We start from the raw sequence: 19130 nt of genomic DNA, 5'->3' as shown, positions 1-19130 counted from the left end.
GTGTATGCGTGTATAAATAAATACTAGACGGTCGAACATACATTTAACGATATTAGAATACGGTTAACGATATTAGGAATATACGGGATGCTATTACACAGCAAACAAATATAGAGTCCAACTACAATAGTTCGCCAAAGCGATATTACATCAGTCTGTATTCGAATTTATTCAGATTTTAAATTTTAGGTGGTTTTTAAAATAATTTTGTGATATAACTATATAGATAACTATGGTTTCAATTATACTACAGCACCCATGTAGCGCGAAACCAGTCTGTATTCGTATCTCCTATACTAAATTTTAGCTTTTTTTAAATAACTTTTGTGATACTAAATTTTAGCTTTTTTTACTAAATTTTAGCTTTTTTTAAATAACTTTTGTGATAAAGACACCCATTGCAGCGCCCATGTAGCACGAAGTGTAATTCGAGGCTTGTTGCAACAAGCCTCGAAAATTGAGGCTTGTTGCAACAAGCCTCGAAAATTGTCAAATCCGACAACAGTACAGGTTCGTTGTAGCAGAGATCAGACAAGGATCAAGTTGCTAGCTCTCAAGAAAGTTACGTATATAGAGAACTACATCACCATTATGTAAACATAAAGTTACGTATATAGAGAACTGCATCACCATTATGTATGCATCATACTAGCAGAAACTGTTTTTTTGGGGGTTCTAAAAACAAGTTTATGGTTCATTAAAAAAATGTTAATTAATAGATTTTTATTTTTGAACTTTGAGTGCAATTGTTTTTCAGTGTAATTGTGTTTCTATAGTTTCTAAGACGTTTCGCATTCAAAACTATTTTTATTATTTAAAACTTTTTAGTGGACTGCTCCATGTACAAATTGGTTGCTGCTCTAAAATTGTTTATTTTAATGTACGAGGTGTCAGAATTTGAACGTTGATATAATAAAATGAAATATTTTTTGTGTTTTTCTCAAAAGCCAATTAATAATAATTTTATCAACAGCAGCAGCATGAACTTAAAAATCCCGTTGTTGTTAATGGAATATTATAAATAAACAGCCCTTCCAGTAAACAACATTTATTGTACGAACATTTCGTCTACCGTAAACGACAAGACATCAACAGGGCTGATAATTAGAATGTCTATGACAGACGAAATGTTGGTACAATAAAGTTTCACCAGACGTCCATTTATTTATAATATTAAAATGTTTATTTTACAGCGAAGATTCCAACCACGCCCAGGAGGCTGCTTCGCTTGTGGTCGTTGAGGTTTTTTTAACCAGGACCTCTCGCCAGTAGCCCTAGTTATACCTGGTTACTTAGCCCGCTAAGCAGCGATCGACGCCACCCAACGGTGCTAAGTATTCGAAGCGCCGAAATCGCCGAAATCGCAGAACACGCACAACACACACAGTTAAGAACGGATACCTGGACTGACCGTCTCATAAACTGAACTTACACCTCCCAACACACCATCGTTATACGTGGCTTACCGCGTTAGGGGGCGTACTGTGAGAAATTTGACACAGGACACAAGAAATTGAACACGACACACTTCTGACCTGGCATTGGCTGATCCAATGTTTTAAGATATAAAATATAAAAGGGGTGAGCTGTAGCACCTAACCAATCACATCACATCACATTTGTATGTGGTATGTGTACGTATGTGTATTATGTGTTTTGGTGTAAAATGAAGTGTAGAACTGTAAATTCTGAGTCACCATGATTGGACAGGCTATAAAGCCTCACAATAGTTAAATAGAATCCCAAGAATCGAATAGTTATTTACCATCCCTAGAGTTAAAGAGCCCCAATAGTAAGGTGGGCCGCAAAGCAGAATGTCACAAAAGTTATAAATAACCCTAATATTCAAATATGGTCCCAGACTTTAGATTTATATAAATTTATAGCGCCTCGATAGTTCTAAACAGCCCCAATTGTAAGGTGGGCCCCAAGAAGACTACCCCCAATAAATAACCACAAGTCCACAACAGATAAATATGGTCTCAGACTTAAAAGTCTCATATAAATTTAAAGAGCCTCGATAGTTGTAAACAGCCCCAATAGTAAGGTGGGCCCCAAGAAGACTACTCTAATACTTAGAAATAATCGCAACAGTTAAATATGGTCCCCAGACTTAAGTCTTACATTTAGTTAAATAGCCCCAATTGTAAGGTGGGCTTCCAGGGTTACTGCCACATCATTGGAGTAGAGGTTGCATAGAGATTACGAACACGCATAACATCTGTACGAAATCAATTCTCATTCATTGGCAATTTTGCTTAGGAAAAGAAAAAAAATTAAAACGAAAACAGAATGGAGCTCCGCGCAACGTAAAAAATAAAAAAAAGAAAAAGCGCCAGCGAGTAAAAAAATACAAAAATTAAGTGAAAATCGGTCCGGAACGCAAAAAACAAAATTGCCAATGATTGAGAATTAAATCGCACATCATGTATACAAAAACGTCCGACACCCCATGCAAGCCTCTCATCCGCCGCAATGACAACCCCAATCAAGGGGCCAAAGACAACCCCAATCAAGGGGCCAAACATCGGCAACTTAGACGAAGGTAGAAGATACATAGATTTAGAATTAGTATTAGCAATATTACACCTGTGAATCTCTGTGAGCGTTTTAACGGTAATCCCAGGATTCTTAAATCAACTTATTTCGTTCAATTTAGAATAAAGTTATATATTATACACAGGCACTAGTTTAAATTCATTAACACCAGGACGTGGCCTTGAGCCAATAATATCATTTTAATCAGTTCGGTTATAATATGACGTCATCATGACGTAATATACCCAGTAATAGGACATAATAAAACTCGCGACGTCACTACGTCACAGGAATGTCCAAACCATGGATTTATCAGAATATAACAGTTCACTTCGTGTGTAGTGTAAGTGTGTGTCAATGCATACAATAAACACCACAATCCCCCAACACCACCATACCCCACCCCATACAATAAGCACAGCAACACAGCATTCTCTATGGGCCGATACAATAATAATAAATATTTAGAACCGCTTTTACCGCCGCAAACCGTCGCATCGCGTCGCAATAACTATACTTTTTAGGGGAAACTGCATAAGAACGGATTTGGGAGCTAACTAAATCTTGCTTTAACGCAAGATTAATCGAACAAGTGATCTTAGAAATCACTTAATCCGCCGCAACAGCGTCGAGTTTGCGTCGCATATTCGCGGTTGTCGATTCAAAAAAGGAATGACAACAAACTGATACCTGAAAAAAGATTAATTGGTTAGTGGTTTTAGGGGGCCTAACAGGGGGCTGACATTTTTAGTAATTTTTGATCCCTACCCTAGTCGCAGGTTTGGCGCCTAATTGTTTTGCAGTTGGAACCCACCAGCTTTCGCTGACCGGACTTTTAACCAACCGGCGTGTAAGGGTTTTCGCAAACCAGGACGGTCTGCTGTATAGGCCTGGGTGCAATGACACGTGTTGTGTCGGCCCGGTGCAGTGTCCCAGTTCTGTCTAACTTAAACTTCCTAACAGCGATCCCTAGTTATAGCGATGTCACTTCTATCTATCTTATGCCGACTGTCCGGCCTTGCTGATAAGTGACACCAAAGAGAATTGGTTATAAAGTTGGGGAAATCTGACCTGCGCGCACCGTTCTTATGCAGGTTGTTTACACACACATACAAACACACATGGAGAAATAAAACCCAAGATTCCCAACCACGTTACGTTACTAACGTGTACAAAAGTGGACTTAATCGTTTGATCTCCGTATACTTCCCCACCCCACACCACACCCCGTGTACCACACATTAACATTCAATTTTAAACAAGCATTCAATAAAAGGGACTTTTTATGCTACAGCTCACATAAGTTAGTATTTACATCGACTAAGAATAAATCTTAGTCTGGGTATGCTATGGTTCCATCTTCGTTCTTGAACTTTTCGTTCCGTCTTTGACTCTTTTCTGTAGAAAGTAATAAACGTCAAATTCGTTGCTTATTCAATTTAGTTTACAAAAAAATAAGTACACGTATGCACCATAAAAGAGTTCTTTACTACGTGAATATGTTACTACGTGAATATGTTACTACGTGAATATGAATGTAACTCTTTTTACCCTGCATCGCGGGGCAACTGCAGTCGTTGTAATACGTGTGTTCCAACTAACTTTGTGGGTGATGGTTTTTAGGTATAGCTGACAATTTGGGACAACACATTAGTGACCACTGAGTTGGAGCAGTTGCAGGTAACTATCTTGTCTGCCAAGGACAGCCCATACGCCCATAATGGTAGTAAACATAACTTATTTATTTCTGCAGTCTTTGAACAAGTGATTTAGCAGGGTGGGGAAAGATAGAACACCTTTAGTTTTAAACAACTAACAATAGTAAATGGGAGTCGAAAAAATACGGTTTAACAATTCTCGAAATGTTTTGTTTACAACCAAATGATAGGAGAAAATAGAATGAAACGGTGTCCCATTTCCCCCCACTCCACTACAACATTTTAAACGTACAGCACGCGGAGTAAAGAGTCTTTGAGATAGAAACTCTGTAAAACTACTTAGTAATTACCTTCGTTTTCCTCTTCCTCCAGCAGTTCTTTTATTTCACGTTATATTGTTGATCATTATTTGCTCATAGAACCAGCTGAGTGACGTCATTTGAACTGAACTTCATATTTGGTACGTCATGCCTGTGTTGAAATATTTCTAGTTGAATATAAATTAAGACGGTTTTAAATTTGCACAAGCACGGCATACATCGGTTTTACAAAATGTCCGAAAATGACTGTTTAAACCAAACATTACAAGACGATAATGATCGCAACAGTTAAAATAGTTCAGTGGCCATTAAACTTACCGAAATAATATCAGCGGTTCACTGAGACAGCTTGTACCAATATACTCTATATAGCGGAGTAGATGGCGTAGTGTCTGTATCTGTAATGTTAAAGCGTTGATTAAATACAAGCCCTTGGTGAGGTGATACCTGTGTTAAACTACATTATTGAAAGAAATTTGTTTATGCTTATATGACGGGCAGCAACGACAGTTATTATAACACGGTTTTCTATTACATAAATCTCGAATGATACAGTAGGGTGGGGGAAGATGGGACACTGGTTTATAATATTTTTCGTCATATCGTGTAGTAAACCAAGAACATTCAACAAATTATAAGACCGCATAATCACAACTCCCATAAACCGATGTTAATTGTTTAAAACATAATTAGGGCATTTGGATATTATATGCTAAAGGTGTCCTATGTCACACCACGGTACTATAGCTATAATGTAAAGGTAACAACAGGCAGCAACATTATTGACTAACAGACTAACTTTGTCACATGACCAAAATCAATCTGCGTTGCAAGAAAAAACAGAAGCTAGGAGTTACTCACCCAAATAACGTGGATCACATGCGTTGGTTCTATTGAGCATTTCAAGATGATCCTGCTTTGAACATAACTCTGTAATGGTGAAACTGGCGTTAATATTATGTCCATGCTAATACAGCGGTAACTAAGTGTTAACCAGCACGCAGGGCAGAGGTATAATAGACCATAGCTTACTCAATACATTTTGAGTGGGTCATGAATAGACACGCAGTAAATGGTCACTAATATATATTTCCACTTACCGGTTATGCAGGTCAACTGTGCGACAACGAACTTGTAGATATGTCGTTTCGGAGTTAATACATCTTTCTCCTTGTAAGTTGGATTTCTGTAATAACAATATTTGTTAAAAACAAAAATCTTACGTTATTAGACCTACAGTTTGAGGTATAATATCTGTGTAACTAGATTTTGCTTTGTAAGTTAATCGTCTCGTTTATATTATAGATACAATCAAGTATGAGCTTTTATTTTTTTACAAGCAGCGATAGAGTAGCGGCACTTGGTTCTATGATAAAGATACAAACTTACTTTTAACGTTTTCAATCCAAAGCTGCATCGGCGGCTGTCACTCAAGCTTCATATTCGTGAGCGAGATAGCATTGATGATTTGAACATTTCGGTCTGTATTGCTTCAGTGTAGATTCAAATAATTCAAACTTTTAAAGAATTATTTTTAAACTAGCCAGCTATAAATAAAAAGTTAAATATTAATACAACAAATAAATGAATTATATTGCTCGTATATTGCACATTCAGTGACCAAAACAAGCAGCTATCCGAAACTAGCCGTCCTTATCAAACTACATCGTAACCTCACAACTGCTTGGTACTTGTTCCAAAACGTGGCAGCTCAAAAGAACAAGCTTTGCCCCAAACTCACATGAGCAAAAACAAAAACGTGTTGATCACGTGGAAAGCTGGAAGCTGATTGGTTAATTGCTGTGAGCAACGTTAAAAATTTGTTCCGCGGCGATGCTAAATCGTTAATTGCGCGAATTCCAGAGCCAGTGTTGCCTTTTTAAAACTGAGTCTGCGTCTTTTGTGATAGGATGTGATAAGCAGTGATTTGACATTCGTTAATGCAACGTCAAAATCACCTTACTTCATTATTTTAATGTGTGTTCTTCGTTTTGTGTTTCCTATTTTCGTTATGTGGCGTTATTTACTTTTTCACGTGCTTCTGCCCCTTTGTTTTAGCACATTCCTTCTCCTGTAATTATTGTTTGGGTCTTTTGCGTCATTTAAGCGGTTGCAGGCATACCAAGGCGCAGCTGCTTGGAAAAGCGGGAACGTGGGCAGTTCTCTCTCTGGCATCATGTAGTGTAGAGCTGTTTTATATACTCTGTGACCTTTTAGTTGTGTTCTAAACGAGTTTTAAACGGGTTATGACTACAGCTGTTGTCTGAACTACCCCGACTAGATTTTTCGTTAGAGTAAAACTGAAATCTTTTTATAGTAACAGCGGATTGTGCAGATTACAGCAATAATTATTTTAACGTCATTCCTGCGACTTGTGTGAACTTATATAGTTTACATAAAAGTTATATAGTTTGTAACGTATATATAGTATAGCGTATATATGTAAACGAGAGGTAAGTTACAAAATCGATATAAACATATTTATTTAACGTGTGAGTTTATTAATAGTGTAAAAGGGGTCATAAACTTTGTGTTAATACTTACTTACCGTAATTCGACGTATCGTAATGAGATATTTTACATTTCCGTCGCGATTAAGTATCAGCTCTGCGCAAGGACACATACCCCTTTCCCCGTTTCTCCTGGACATCTTTTTTATCGCAGAAATTTTATGTTTGTCGCGAGCTCTATGAATCGGTTACGGTCAAATTTTATTCCATTTGTGATTTTTCTAAAGGTTATACTTACTACCACCGAGATATAATTTTATGAAAGGCATTATTTTTATATCACGTGTTTGTTTGATTGAGTAGAAATATTTTCTTGTATACCATTTGGTAGTAAACAAAGAACATTAAACGAATTATAAACAGTAATCTCACAACTCTCATAGATCGTTGTTAATTGTTTAAAACACGATCAGTATATTTGAAAATTATGTGCTAAAGGTGTCCGGTCTTCTCCCACCCTACTATATATTGTTTTGAGCCATAGAAGCATTATAAATCTAATGTACATCATCACAGCATATATAAGTATACGATGAATATGGTTTAATAACAAAATGGATTATAGCAGAACAATAACAGTATATACGGAACAGAATATGATTCATGCTTTTGGGTTACATAACAAAAACTGTTTACATGTAAGTCCGCGTAACAAATAAGAAGAACGTACTTCCGCACAGTAAAGAGTGCACGAGTGTGTGTGTATTTATTTCAGGCATTGCTAATGGTATGAATTAAACACAGCGTTGAGAATATATACAGATGGAAGTAACCGGGCAGCAGTGACGGCGTCTTAGTTTGCCCACAATTGGTGATCCCAGCCCTGTAACATATACAACATAATGTTTAATGTAGGTTGGTATGTTGGGGAAGATGGGAGACATTTTCATTCTATTTTCTCGTCTCATTTAGTGGAAAACAAAAAACATTTAAAGAAATATTGAACTGTATTCTCATGACTCCCATAGACCGTTGGTAATTGTTTAAAACAAAATCAAAAAATTCGGATATTAAATGTTATGGGAGTCCCATCTTATCCCACAGTACTATACTATATGAAATTCGTAAACTAGGGCTATCTTTAGCGTGGGCACTAATACGAGTCTGTTGGTGTAAAGGATATTGAAATCCAACATATTTGCAAGTTGTAGGTCGTTTTTTCTTATTTATATGAAATAGTTTACCTGGAAAAATCCCTTGAAAGACATCGGTTCATTGCCTTGCTGTATCTTGTAAACTGGGGTCGAGCTGTCTCTGGAACTTGGATCAGAATTCAAATAATCCTCAGCTGCCTGTTGAGACTTTTCCTGCTCGTTTGCGCTCGAATCTCGACCTGTAGAAATATTCAACATTTATATTGTGGTAAAAAGGTAATATAGTAGGGTGGGGGGAGATGTGTCACTTTTTCATTCTATTTTCTCGTCCCATTTAGTGGTAAACAAAAAACATTCAACGAATTATAAAACTGTATACTCACGACTCCCGTAGACCGTTGTTAATTGTTTAAAATACGGTTAAAATATTTAGATATTATGTTTTAAAGGTGTCCTATCGTCTCCCACCCTACTATATATCACATATGTATTGAGTAAATGAGTGAATGAAACATACACCTCCTGCCCGCTTACGAGTTACCACATTTTAACTTTATAGGGCATTTTTAGAGGATTCTTAATGTGTGGGTGACAATTTGAATCACTAAGTTGGAGCTATTGAGTTCGGTTTAAAATTCTATAAACATTTACTACCAAATGGGACGATGAAACAAAATATAAAACATAAACCATCTTACCCCAACCTACCACATATCGTTAATATAAACTTTATCGGTTAAAAATTCTAAAAATTGTTGGACTTGCCCATCCATAAATACACCCCACTCCACGCGTCCAACATCATCACGTTATCTGTGTTTAGATCGTCTTGACTCCATTCACCGACCACTTCCTCCACAACAAAGTTACCGCTCGCATCAGAACCTTCGAATAAACGAGGCGGAACAAGATCGTTCTGGAAGGAAAGACCGAAATTAAGGATAACGACTAAGATCTGAGATGTAGGTGCACTACCCCAACACCTAGGTTGCTACCATCAACAGTTCCAGATCTCACTAAGGCAGTTTATGGACACCCAATAATAAGGTAATGTTACGTCACAATAGTCGTTATTAGTTCGAGAATTTGAGAGTTAAAGAACTCAACTCATTCTAGAACTGCATACGTGTTTATGTTATCGGTGATACAGTAGGGAAGTAAGTGGACGTGTTTCTAGCTCAGAGGGTAAGGGTTCGAGTCTTGACGCCGCTACATTTACACACGTGGTAACTCCTAGCTAAGCATGGAGTGTATGGAACAGACCTCCAGCGACTGCCGTTGCCACACAATGTGACGATTTACACTCATCCTGTCAAGTTTATGAACACATACGCCGTCGTGGTGAGTGGACGTAATTAAAGAAAACTAAATCCGAAGCTTATTATCTGGTTGCGTGTCCTTTAGCAAGAAATTTAACTAGTTTTTATTTACGGGTTATCTAAATTGGCAGCAGCAATTAGTTACAACACCAATGGCACACACCACGCAAATAACTTATAAACTATCCCATTTACCTCAGTTCTAGGTTGGTTAGGGTAATCCATTTTCCCACCAAGAATATCAAAGAATTCATCCGGTTCGGATCCTTCGTCTACGTCCTTGGGTGTTGCAGCACCAAGCGATCGGGCAAGTTCTCTGCATTCACGCTTTTCAGCATCAGAAGCTCCTATAGTTCAAATGAAAGATGATTAGAATACTGGGAATAAGATGGAATAAAGTTAACATATAGTAACCCGTATTTAGTGATGGGTCAGCTCTGACCTACAGCAGTACTATGATGCAATGGATACTGTTAGCATATAATATCCCATATTCGTGTTGTAACAATTAACAGTATTAGTTTATAGTTGTGAGGATACGGTTATATAAATTTACAAATATTCTTTGTTTACATTTTACTTTTGTCGCAAGCACAGAAACATTACACAGCTAAAACACAATCTTTATTTTAAATTATCAACAACACTTAACGCATTGCACTCCCACACAAATTCTTCTCTACAATAAACAAGAGCGTTTCCATTGCAGTTAGTCTAAATATTTATATAGTAGCGTGGGGAAAGACGGGACATCTTTAGCATTTAATATCTAATTATCCTGATCGTATTTTAAACATTTAACAATAGTCTATGGGAGTCGTAAGAAAATGGTTTATAATTCTTTGAATGTTCATTGTTTACTATTAAATGGGACGAGAAAATAGAATGAAATGGTGTCCCATCTTCCCCCACACTACTGTATTAAAACCTACCTAACCCCGCCCATGCATAACTGCCAGTAGGCGTAATGAGAAGGAACGAATCGTTCGAGTTGAGTGAAGAGCATTTCGCTTCCACTTCAATCGCCCTGCATCTCTCAGTGAAACCGGATCTCACATGGAATAATCTGCAAGCAAATCATGTTTAGGGTTCTTGTAAAATCAGGATTGATTATTTTAAAAGTTACATATGTTGTAACTCGTTAGTGGGAAAGAAGTGTATGAAACAGAACACCATATAATGATTATCGTTGCCCCACCATGCCTATTTATTTAACCATATCATTTACGCTTATTTTAATAGGTACTATTTATTTGAATATACGAGTGATCCATGCGGCACGTAAGAAAATTCAGCATATATATATTTTTTGTATATATAGATATATGTTGGGGTTAGATAGTCCATAAAAGAAAGTTGATAAATTTTAAAACACGATTAGGAAATGTGGGATACTATGTTCCAACGATCTTACCCTGCAGTACAATAAGTCGAGAAATGGCAGCTGCAAATTAATACAAACACCATAGCCAACATACCTGGTGCTTGCAGCTTCTGTTTGGCCTCCAGATCTGGACGTTCCACCTTCATAAATTATCATCGGTTCCCCTCCGAATAACATCATCATATGGGGCGGCTCCTTGTTTTGCATTACTCTTACCTATGGAAGGTATGTACGGATTAATGCTAACGCATGGCAATTAAAAATCAAACACATTTCAAATTGAATGAGGAGTGAATGTAATTTATTTAAGGTCGCGTGGTGGGACAATCACAATCGTTATAACACGGGTGTCCCGTTTTTTTTATACCTCGTTTCCGTTTACGAGTTACAATGTATGTAACTTTGTGGGTGATTGTGGTTAAGGATTTTTGCATGTCAATTCAGACACTCCATTGAGTTTGTGCAATTACCGTTAAACGTGTTGCTCAAGGACACACAAACGTTTCTATTGGTAGCAGCACCGAGCCTTGAACCCGTAAACATCGGGCCAGTGGCAGGTGCACCAACCACGTTGCAACGGCACCGTACGTTCTATTTACATACAAACCTGTGTTGCGGCTCCTGCACATTCCTCTTCGTCCGTTTTAATCGTTAGAATAGGAAGAGCAGTCACTTCATCAGCTGTCGCCTTTGATCCAATCCAGTAATAGATGATGTATTCTTGTCGACCACGAGGTTGGTAGGAATAAAGGACAATGTAGCAATCTCCTCCGTAGAATTGGCCATGTGTGCTTTTTGGTACAAGTGCTTTATCACTGCCTTCAACACGCCAAATCTGCACAACGTACATAGATTGGGTAGACTACTTAATAAATTTTTTATATAGTGGGATGCGGAAAAATGGTTCTGTCCTTTTTTGCTGTAAACACTTTGTTATAGTATTGTAGGCTATGGGATAACGTTAGTACCTAAAACTCAAATTTCTAGATCGTGTTTTGAACAATTAAAAACGTCCTTCTGGAGTCGGAAGGATACTGTTATTTCTAACTCTGTGAAACTCTATATTCACTGCCAAATCGGACGATAAACTGATAACATATCCCATCTTACCCCAGCCTAATATACGTCACCACGGCCTGCTAGAGATATCTCTAGTAGGCGGTGACGTCACCTACCTTTACTTCCCCGCTTCCATTATCAGGAAGTTGGTGTTTCGCAGCAAGATCTGGTCTTATGTGGAGGGTACTAGCATCGAAGTCTACCTTCGCTACTTTAGCAATCTTATTCATCGACCAAATCTCACCAAGTCCCTTCTGTGCGTTGATTGCTTGCCAATCTAACAGCAGGAAAAATCAGCTCAGTACTAAACTATTAAAGTGAATCAATGTAATTAAATTATCCTCACACATATATGGTCAAGCAAATTGGTCATAACACAGCCCACAAATTTAAAGAAACTTTGCGAATCGTACTACATACCTTGATTAGTCATTTTCTAACTTAAAATTGTTATACTTTGAATTATCAAAATGTTCCTATACTTATACATACCGTCAAACATCATTTTGAAAAGTGGCGTCTCCGAGAATTGTGACATTACTGTGATATTGGCATGACTTGGTAGACCTTCCTGTTTGATAAACTCCGATGCGTTCTTCATTGCTTCCTGCCTTTCCTCTTTCGAAGCACTTTTGCCTATTTTAGAAACAAACTCGATATGACATTTGAGAAACTTGAATAAATGTAACTTGCTTTATCCTCGCGTTGCGAAAAACGACAGTCGTCATAACACGGGTGTTTTGTTTCGTATACTTCGTGAGTTACATAGTATTTAATTTTTTAGGTTATTTTTTTCATGGTATACAATGCTTACGGCCTTCAGTTTGTTCATTTTTAAAATTATGTTACTTCTGCTACCAGGAATAAACCGCATTTCTTAGACCCTTAGGTATAAAACGTTGATTTTATTTCTATTTGTCTGCCATTCGACAACAAAACTTCATTAGGGTTTGAATCTTGCCGAAAGACAGACGAAACAAAAATAACGATTTTATGGCAAAGGAGCAAAAAAAGATTGTTTTACATTTGTTTAAATGATCTGAATTCCATGTGTGGTAAAGCGTATTTCATACAAGTCAGGCATTTTACAAGAATTAAATTCTTTAACTCACCTTTCCATACAAAGATCTGCGCAGCATCTTTATTACTGATGATGTAAACGTTACCACCATCCAGCATTGATTGCTTGAATGGCGTTTTATCTGAAACCAGTGTTGTTACCATTGTCCCACTGTCGTCAGACACCTTAAAGAGCTGAAACAAACACGGATATCGTTAGCACATAATATTCTATATTTTGGTGATTTTGTGTTTTCAACAACCTTATTTTAGAGTCGTGTGGATACGGTTATAAAATTATATGAAGATCCTTTGTTTACTACTACAGGGGCAATAATAGAAATAAAAGAATAAACCATCTTACCCCAACCCACATGAACCATCTTACCCCAACCCACATGAACCATCTTACCCCAACCCACATGGACCTTCTTACCCCACCTACCACACATAAATTGACAAGAACTAACCTTGCAGCTGCTAATAGACTTTGCATTATGGGATCCACGAGAAGGCTCAGGTTCTCCTTCAGCAATTGAACCAACCATAGGCCCAAGGAATTCCTCGAGCTTTGTAACATAAGCATTGTGTGAATTTTTGTGAACACTTTACTTTGTAAAAAAAATTTTGTTGTGCCACAACTTTTTGAGAACAGTAAATTTTTGTAATTTTCTTTAACAATTAATTTTTGTGAGCAACCATTTTTTGTAAACAATTATTTGATTGTAAACACCGCAAAACAGTTCCTGGAATTGGAAAATACCTGTTTCGTCGTGTTCAGTTTCTTAACCTTCGCCTTCCCAGCACGTTCGTTGCTTCGTACATCATTGGCGACAACAGTTGCTTGTAATGCTTCAAACCTGTTGCATTTCGGTCCGTTCCATGTGTAGATGGTCTATCAACATACCAGAGGTTGTAAATGCAAGATACTTTATAACAAACTGAGCCGAAGTTTTTCACAGCACAGTGGTCTTGTCAGCGCGCTTTGTCAGGTATATACTCAATAAAAAATTAAAAAAATATAAAAAAAATTTACCTAAAGTGCGTATGTGATAACTCGTTAAGCAGGCACGAGGTGCATGAAACAGAACATCCGTGTTAAAACGACTGTCGTTGCCCTGCCATGCAAGGGCAAATAAATTACATACGTGGTAACTTGTAAGCGGGCACGAGGTGTATGAAACGAAAGACTGTTGTTGTCCCGCCATGCGAAGTTAAATAAATTACATTCATTCAGAATGGTCAGCACTTACATTTCCCATGTCTAACACGAAGCAATCAGATTTGTTTAAGCTGGGCCATGCCAATGGGACGACATTGGCCCTCACATGTCGTCTTCCCCGGACCCACAGTAACCTCTTTACAGAACTATAATCATTAATCTCCACATGATTGAACCCTGATGCCACTCCGCCTTCCTGTAAAGTAGAAACAAACGGATGAAATGATAATGGAACAACAAACAAGGAAACGGAAATGATATAACGATTACCACCATAAGGGACATACCAACGCAAAATCGTTTTATATATATAGTAGGTTGGGATAAAATAACAAATGTTTTCATTCCCGTTTATCGTCCCATTTGGTAGTAAATATATTGTGTCTTACCCCACAGTATTATACATAGAGATGCTTAAATATTATCCAAAAGTACCACCAAACTTTCAAAAACCAAACAGCCTCTGAAACCACATAAAATCAAACTAGACTAAGATACCTGGTACTTGATTGCTGGTTTGAAGTAGCCCATGAAAAGAGAGGATTCGTAACCTTCAGTCTCTCGGTGTTGTACGGGAACTCCACCATATTCATCATCTAACTTAACAGCGTGGAAAGCACAAGATCCGTATTCATCTTGACTGCTCTTACTTCCTGGAGTAGGAAAGGTGTTTAAAAAGAAGAAATTTATTACGACTCTTATCGAATAAGTTTTGTTTATATAATATATATAGTACTGTAGGGGGAGACGGGACACCTTTAGCTCGGAATATCTAAATATCCTGATCGTGTTTTAAACAATTAACAGCGGCCAATGGGAGTCGTGAGGATCCGGTTTTATAATTCTTTGAACGTTCTTTGTTTACCACCAAGTGGTACGAGAAAATAGAATGAAAAGGTGTCCCATCTTTCCCCACCCTACTATAAGTGTGTTATAACGATTGTCGGTTAGCCGTTACTTTCCGTCTTTTTTGTAAACGGTACTACTTTGATCTTCGTTATCGTGATCGAATATACAATCGAATCATTCATTCTAATATAAATTACCTGTAACGCCATATATACTTCAAAAAAGAATTACTAACGCCCACGTACAGTGGTTACGTTATGCTTAAGTTATGCTCAATTGTGATTCATAATACGTTTGATGTAATCTAAAATGAAACTACCTAATAACCAATCATATTGGCTATGTGTGCTTGGTTTTCTTTATATAAAACAAGCTTATCGTTCTGTATCGGCGAAACAAACGTTAACAGCTGCTGTGTGAATAATCAGTATCAGGTTTATATTTCACTTCAGTCTAACCTAACGTTTAATTATGTTATAACAACGGTTCGTTGCTTACTTACAAAATAAAGCCTTATATATTCCAGTAGGGTGGGGTAAGAGAGACCTTTAGCACATATTATTCAAATACTCGAATCTTTAAACAATTTAACAACAGTCAATGGGAGTCGTGAGGATACGGTTTTGTTATTCTTTGAATGTTCTTTGTTTACTATCAAATAGAACGAGAATAGAATGAAAAGGCGTCCCGTCTTCCCCCACCCTACCAAAAATTGTGTAAAAATGCGACGTTTTGTATCCAATAGACCAGCCTTATAATGGTATAAGCTCATATACGCGGTAAACGGGACAGACGTTATTCCAATTAAATATAGGATCCTCTGGGAACGCCGGTATATGTGTCGGTAATAGACCGTATCTATTTACATCGATGGGGAAAGTTTTGCGATATGAAGCATCTGTAGTACGTGACTTAAGCATTTAAATGCGTTAAATTGTTTAGAACCATTATCATATGTTGGGGTAAGAAGGTTCACGTTCTGATTCTCTTTTATTGTTCCTTTAGGTAGTAAAATAGATTATTTACAGAATTATAAAATTATAGCCTCACGCGCTATAATGCGGTTGTTAATTGTTATAAACACGATGAGGAAACATGGCATACTATGAGCCAACGCCATCCATCTGACCCCCCACTACTGTTTTGAAAATATAAATTACTGTTTATTCGTTTTGCGCCCGTCGTATGTAAAACAAATATAAATGAAAGTATGGAAGCCACCTATCCACATATGAAGGTCATAAGCAGTATTTCCATCACTGTCCTTGTACTCGTTCATCACCAAATACGAATCACCAGTAAAGAAATAACCGTATGACGACTTCGGTTGCTCCACCATCTCGAAGTCCTCAATTCGCCAAATCTTAAAATATAATAACCATTGAAATATTGTCTTTGTAAAGTATTGCGTATTTCAACATATTGGAGTAATTTGGGGTAAGATGGAACACCTTGTTTGCTATCAAATGAGACGAGAAAAACGAATGAAATTATGTCCCATCTTACCCCACCGTACTATAATGCTTTTATAACTCATTCTTTTACTGGTTCTTTTAACAGAAACCAATATGACAAATTTACTTTTGCTTTTTGTTCGATTGGCCACACAAATAAAACAGTCTATAATCGGTTTATCTTCGTTATGTATTACTAGAGTCATTACTACGAAGTCTGGAAAAAATAGTTCTGTGGCGTAAGATGGATACCGTGAGCAAATTCCTAATATTTCCTAATCGTGGTTTTACTAATTATCGATGCTGCTTTATAGTCATGAAGATACAGTTTTATAATTTTGTGCACATCAGCACATTTGTTTGTTTTCTACCGAATAGGCCGTTATAAGGGTATGTCCCATCCTACCCCAACCTAATATAGTTGGAAAACAAAGAACGTAGTTTCCCATAAAACTACATGTTATAATCATGATATGGTATTATGTTGCGCAGTATGAGGCGTTATTAGTGACAATACAGTCACTGATGGTTGATTACAATATAGCATATCGTGCTATGATGCTCATAAACAAAAGGGCGTAGAATGTCAATGGGCACGAAATTTCCTTGAAAGCATCACGTACCAAAATGTTTTGCACGCCAACCAAATGGTCAAAACAACTGACATTTCCAGTTAAAGTACTGCAAACGGTGGCACGCAACAAAAAGCACCGGTGTCACATTTTCCCCGTGAAAATCAGCGACGGTTTGAATAACGTTGCTTTATTTACACGTCTGGTTTAGCTCTGTCAACTCAAACACTCAATATTCAAGCAACCTTCGTTCCCTTAACACCGCCTATGTTACAATACACAGCACAGCTTATGTTATGTTACACAATATATTAACACCAACTAATAAACTATACACCGGTCGCGTAAGAATACAACATGTACCGAAACACCTCAATCGATTAAACAATACCAAACGTTCATTTATTCTTACCTTTAGATTCTTGGGAGCCATTGGTACCTTGTTAACTTATACAATCAAATACAATTACTTAAACCTGCGTTGGTTATGAAATAAAACAACTTTTAGTATTTCTTCGACGCCGGTTTTCTGTTTCATCGACTCGATATCAGCACAGGAAATGAAACGTCACTAAGATTGTTGCTTTAGAATCATTGAGTCATAATTCATGTAAATAATGTTATACTGCCTTGTACAAAAGCAACATGCTGATAAGCAACAGTAAACCAGCTTGTAGCCACTCACTGTAATCATAAATTACTTTCTACGCTTCAATGCTATTCTATGACGCACTACAACATCACCCTTTCATTACCAAATGCAGATCTCGAAATAAGCAACTTATTCTTACGTTTCTTTTGCCTCCGGGGCAAACGTATGCAGCTTATTAAGAATCCAAGTAACCTAATTCATTCACCAACCAAACCTAAAAGCGTTGGCTGTTTTATCCACTGACCGCAAAGCTGCACAGTTAGTGGCATACGCCTTTCTCTAACCATCCGCCTTTCTTCTTTACAGTCGCGTTTGCCATTTGATCGATATCTCGCCGGTTCCCTGAGGAGCAGAGAACACAAAGTTCAATCTGGTTCGAAATAGCAAACCACACAGAAAGTGTGGTATCAGTAAGCACCATAAACATACATACGCGTCATTTCACCGGTGCCCTCTTTAACACACACGTTTGCCACCTAACTTACCCGGTCACACCACAGGCAGAGCTTTTTCTATACGCTTTGAAGTTTCTAATGCAGATACAATCATAGCGGTTCAAAAGACTTGCTTGTGACCTCGTTTAACCTGATATGCTACGAATACCCTAACTCATGGTGAACTGTTCAGTTTCCTACAAATCAGAAAATATAAACAGCCTCAATACACTTGAAATACTGCGATCGATGAAACTAAGTCCACAAACAGAATCGTTTCCCCGAAACGTTCAACGTAATGTTTACATTTCTTCAATGCCGCATCGTAACCGAAATCCCGGTGCTCTTTAATGCACCAAACTATAAGATATAGTAGGGTTTGGTAAAATGGGACCCTGTTTACATTCCCTTTATCGTCTAATTTGGCAGTAAACAAAAAAGGTTACCGAATTAAATACAAAACAGCGTTGTTAATTGTTAATAACAGAAAGTATGCGATACTATATGCTAACAATGTCCCATCTTACCCCATAATAATATATTATGTTCCAACGACACCCATCTTGCCCCACGTATCATTCGTACTGATGATCAATCTTATCTGTGTTTAAGGAACTATTAAGATACAAAATTCCAAAAGCTTTTACCTTAAATACAAAATTGGCATAATGTGAATACGGGGGATTGTAATTTTGAACTAATATGTGTATTACGTATAGCGGTGATTTTCTATTTGAACAGCAATATAATAATAGCGGTAATAAGTTGAAGGTTTCATCGATAATTAATTTAACGTGTTCAATAATTCAATGCGACATTCATTTGTATATTTATAATGAGAACAGTGTGTGACAGTACACGCTACTGTAAATACACCATTGAATCTAGTTCAACAATCACGCTTTCAATCTGACGCGATTTCCCACCCTTTTATCCAAAGCGTGTTTTAACGATTGTCGTTTTGCTGCTAACGCCTTTTCAATGTTGTCGCAATAATATATAGTAG

At 37.3% G+C, this 19130-nt stretch overlaps 1 protein-coding gene and 1 long non-coding RNA gene across 2 annotated transcripts; both read right to left on the bottom strand.

Annotated features, from left to right (window-relative positions):
- Positions 1 to 4833: 4833 nt before the first annotated feature.
- LOC149737496 (uncharacterized) lies at positions 4834 to 6038 on the bottom strand. Its single transcript, XR_016384521.1, has 4 exons — positions 5906 to 6038; positions 5617 to 5702; positions 5378 to 5446; positions 4834 to 4914 (listed from the first exon to the last, which is right to left on the bottom strand). It is a non-coding gene; the product is annotated as an uncharacterized LOC149737496 (long non-coding RNA).
- Positions 6039 to 7548: 1510 nt separating this feature from the next.
- On the bottom strand, positions 7549 to 17603 carry LOC149737495 (gelsolin-like). Its single transcript, XM_089873589.1, has 16 exons — positions 17451 to 17603; positions 16234 to 16375; positions 14662 to 14816; positions 14195 to 14359; positions 13705 to 13836; positions 13412 to 13510; positions 12995 to 13136; positions 12375 to 12518; positions 11999 to 12159; positions 11431 to 11658; positions 10918 to 11039; positions 10372 to 10505; positions 9635 to 9786; positions 8886 to 9036; positions 8211 to 8359; positions 7549 to 7849 (listed from the first exon to the last, which is right to left on the bottom strand). Exons 1-16 carry the CDS (start codon positions 17469 to 17471, stop codon positions 7820 to 7822), a joined length of 2127 nt encoding a protein of 708 aa, XP_089729715.1. The 5' UTR covers positions 17472 to 17603; the 3' UTR covers positions 7549 to 7819.
- Positions 17604 to 19130: the final 1527 nt, after the last annotated feature.

The sequence above is a fragment of the Ciona robusta genome, chromosome 3, assembly GCF_009617815.1.
Source record: "Ciona robusta chromosome 3, ASM961781v2".
Lineage (NCBI taxonomy): Eukaryota > Metazoa > Chordata > Ascidiacea > Phlebobranchia > Cionidae > Ciona > Ciona robusta.
Note: the sequence above shows the minus strand (reverse complement) of the source record. Positions and strands in the feature narration are given on the sequence as shown.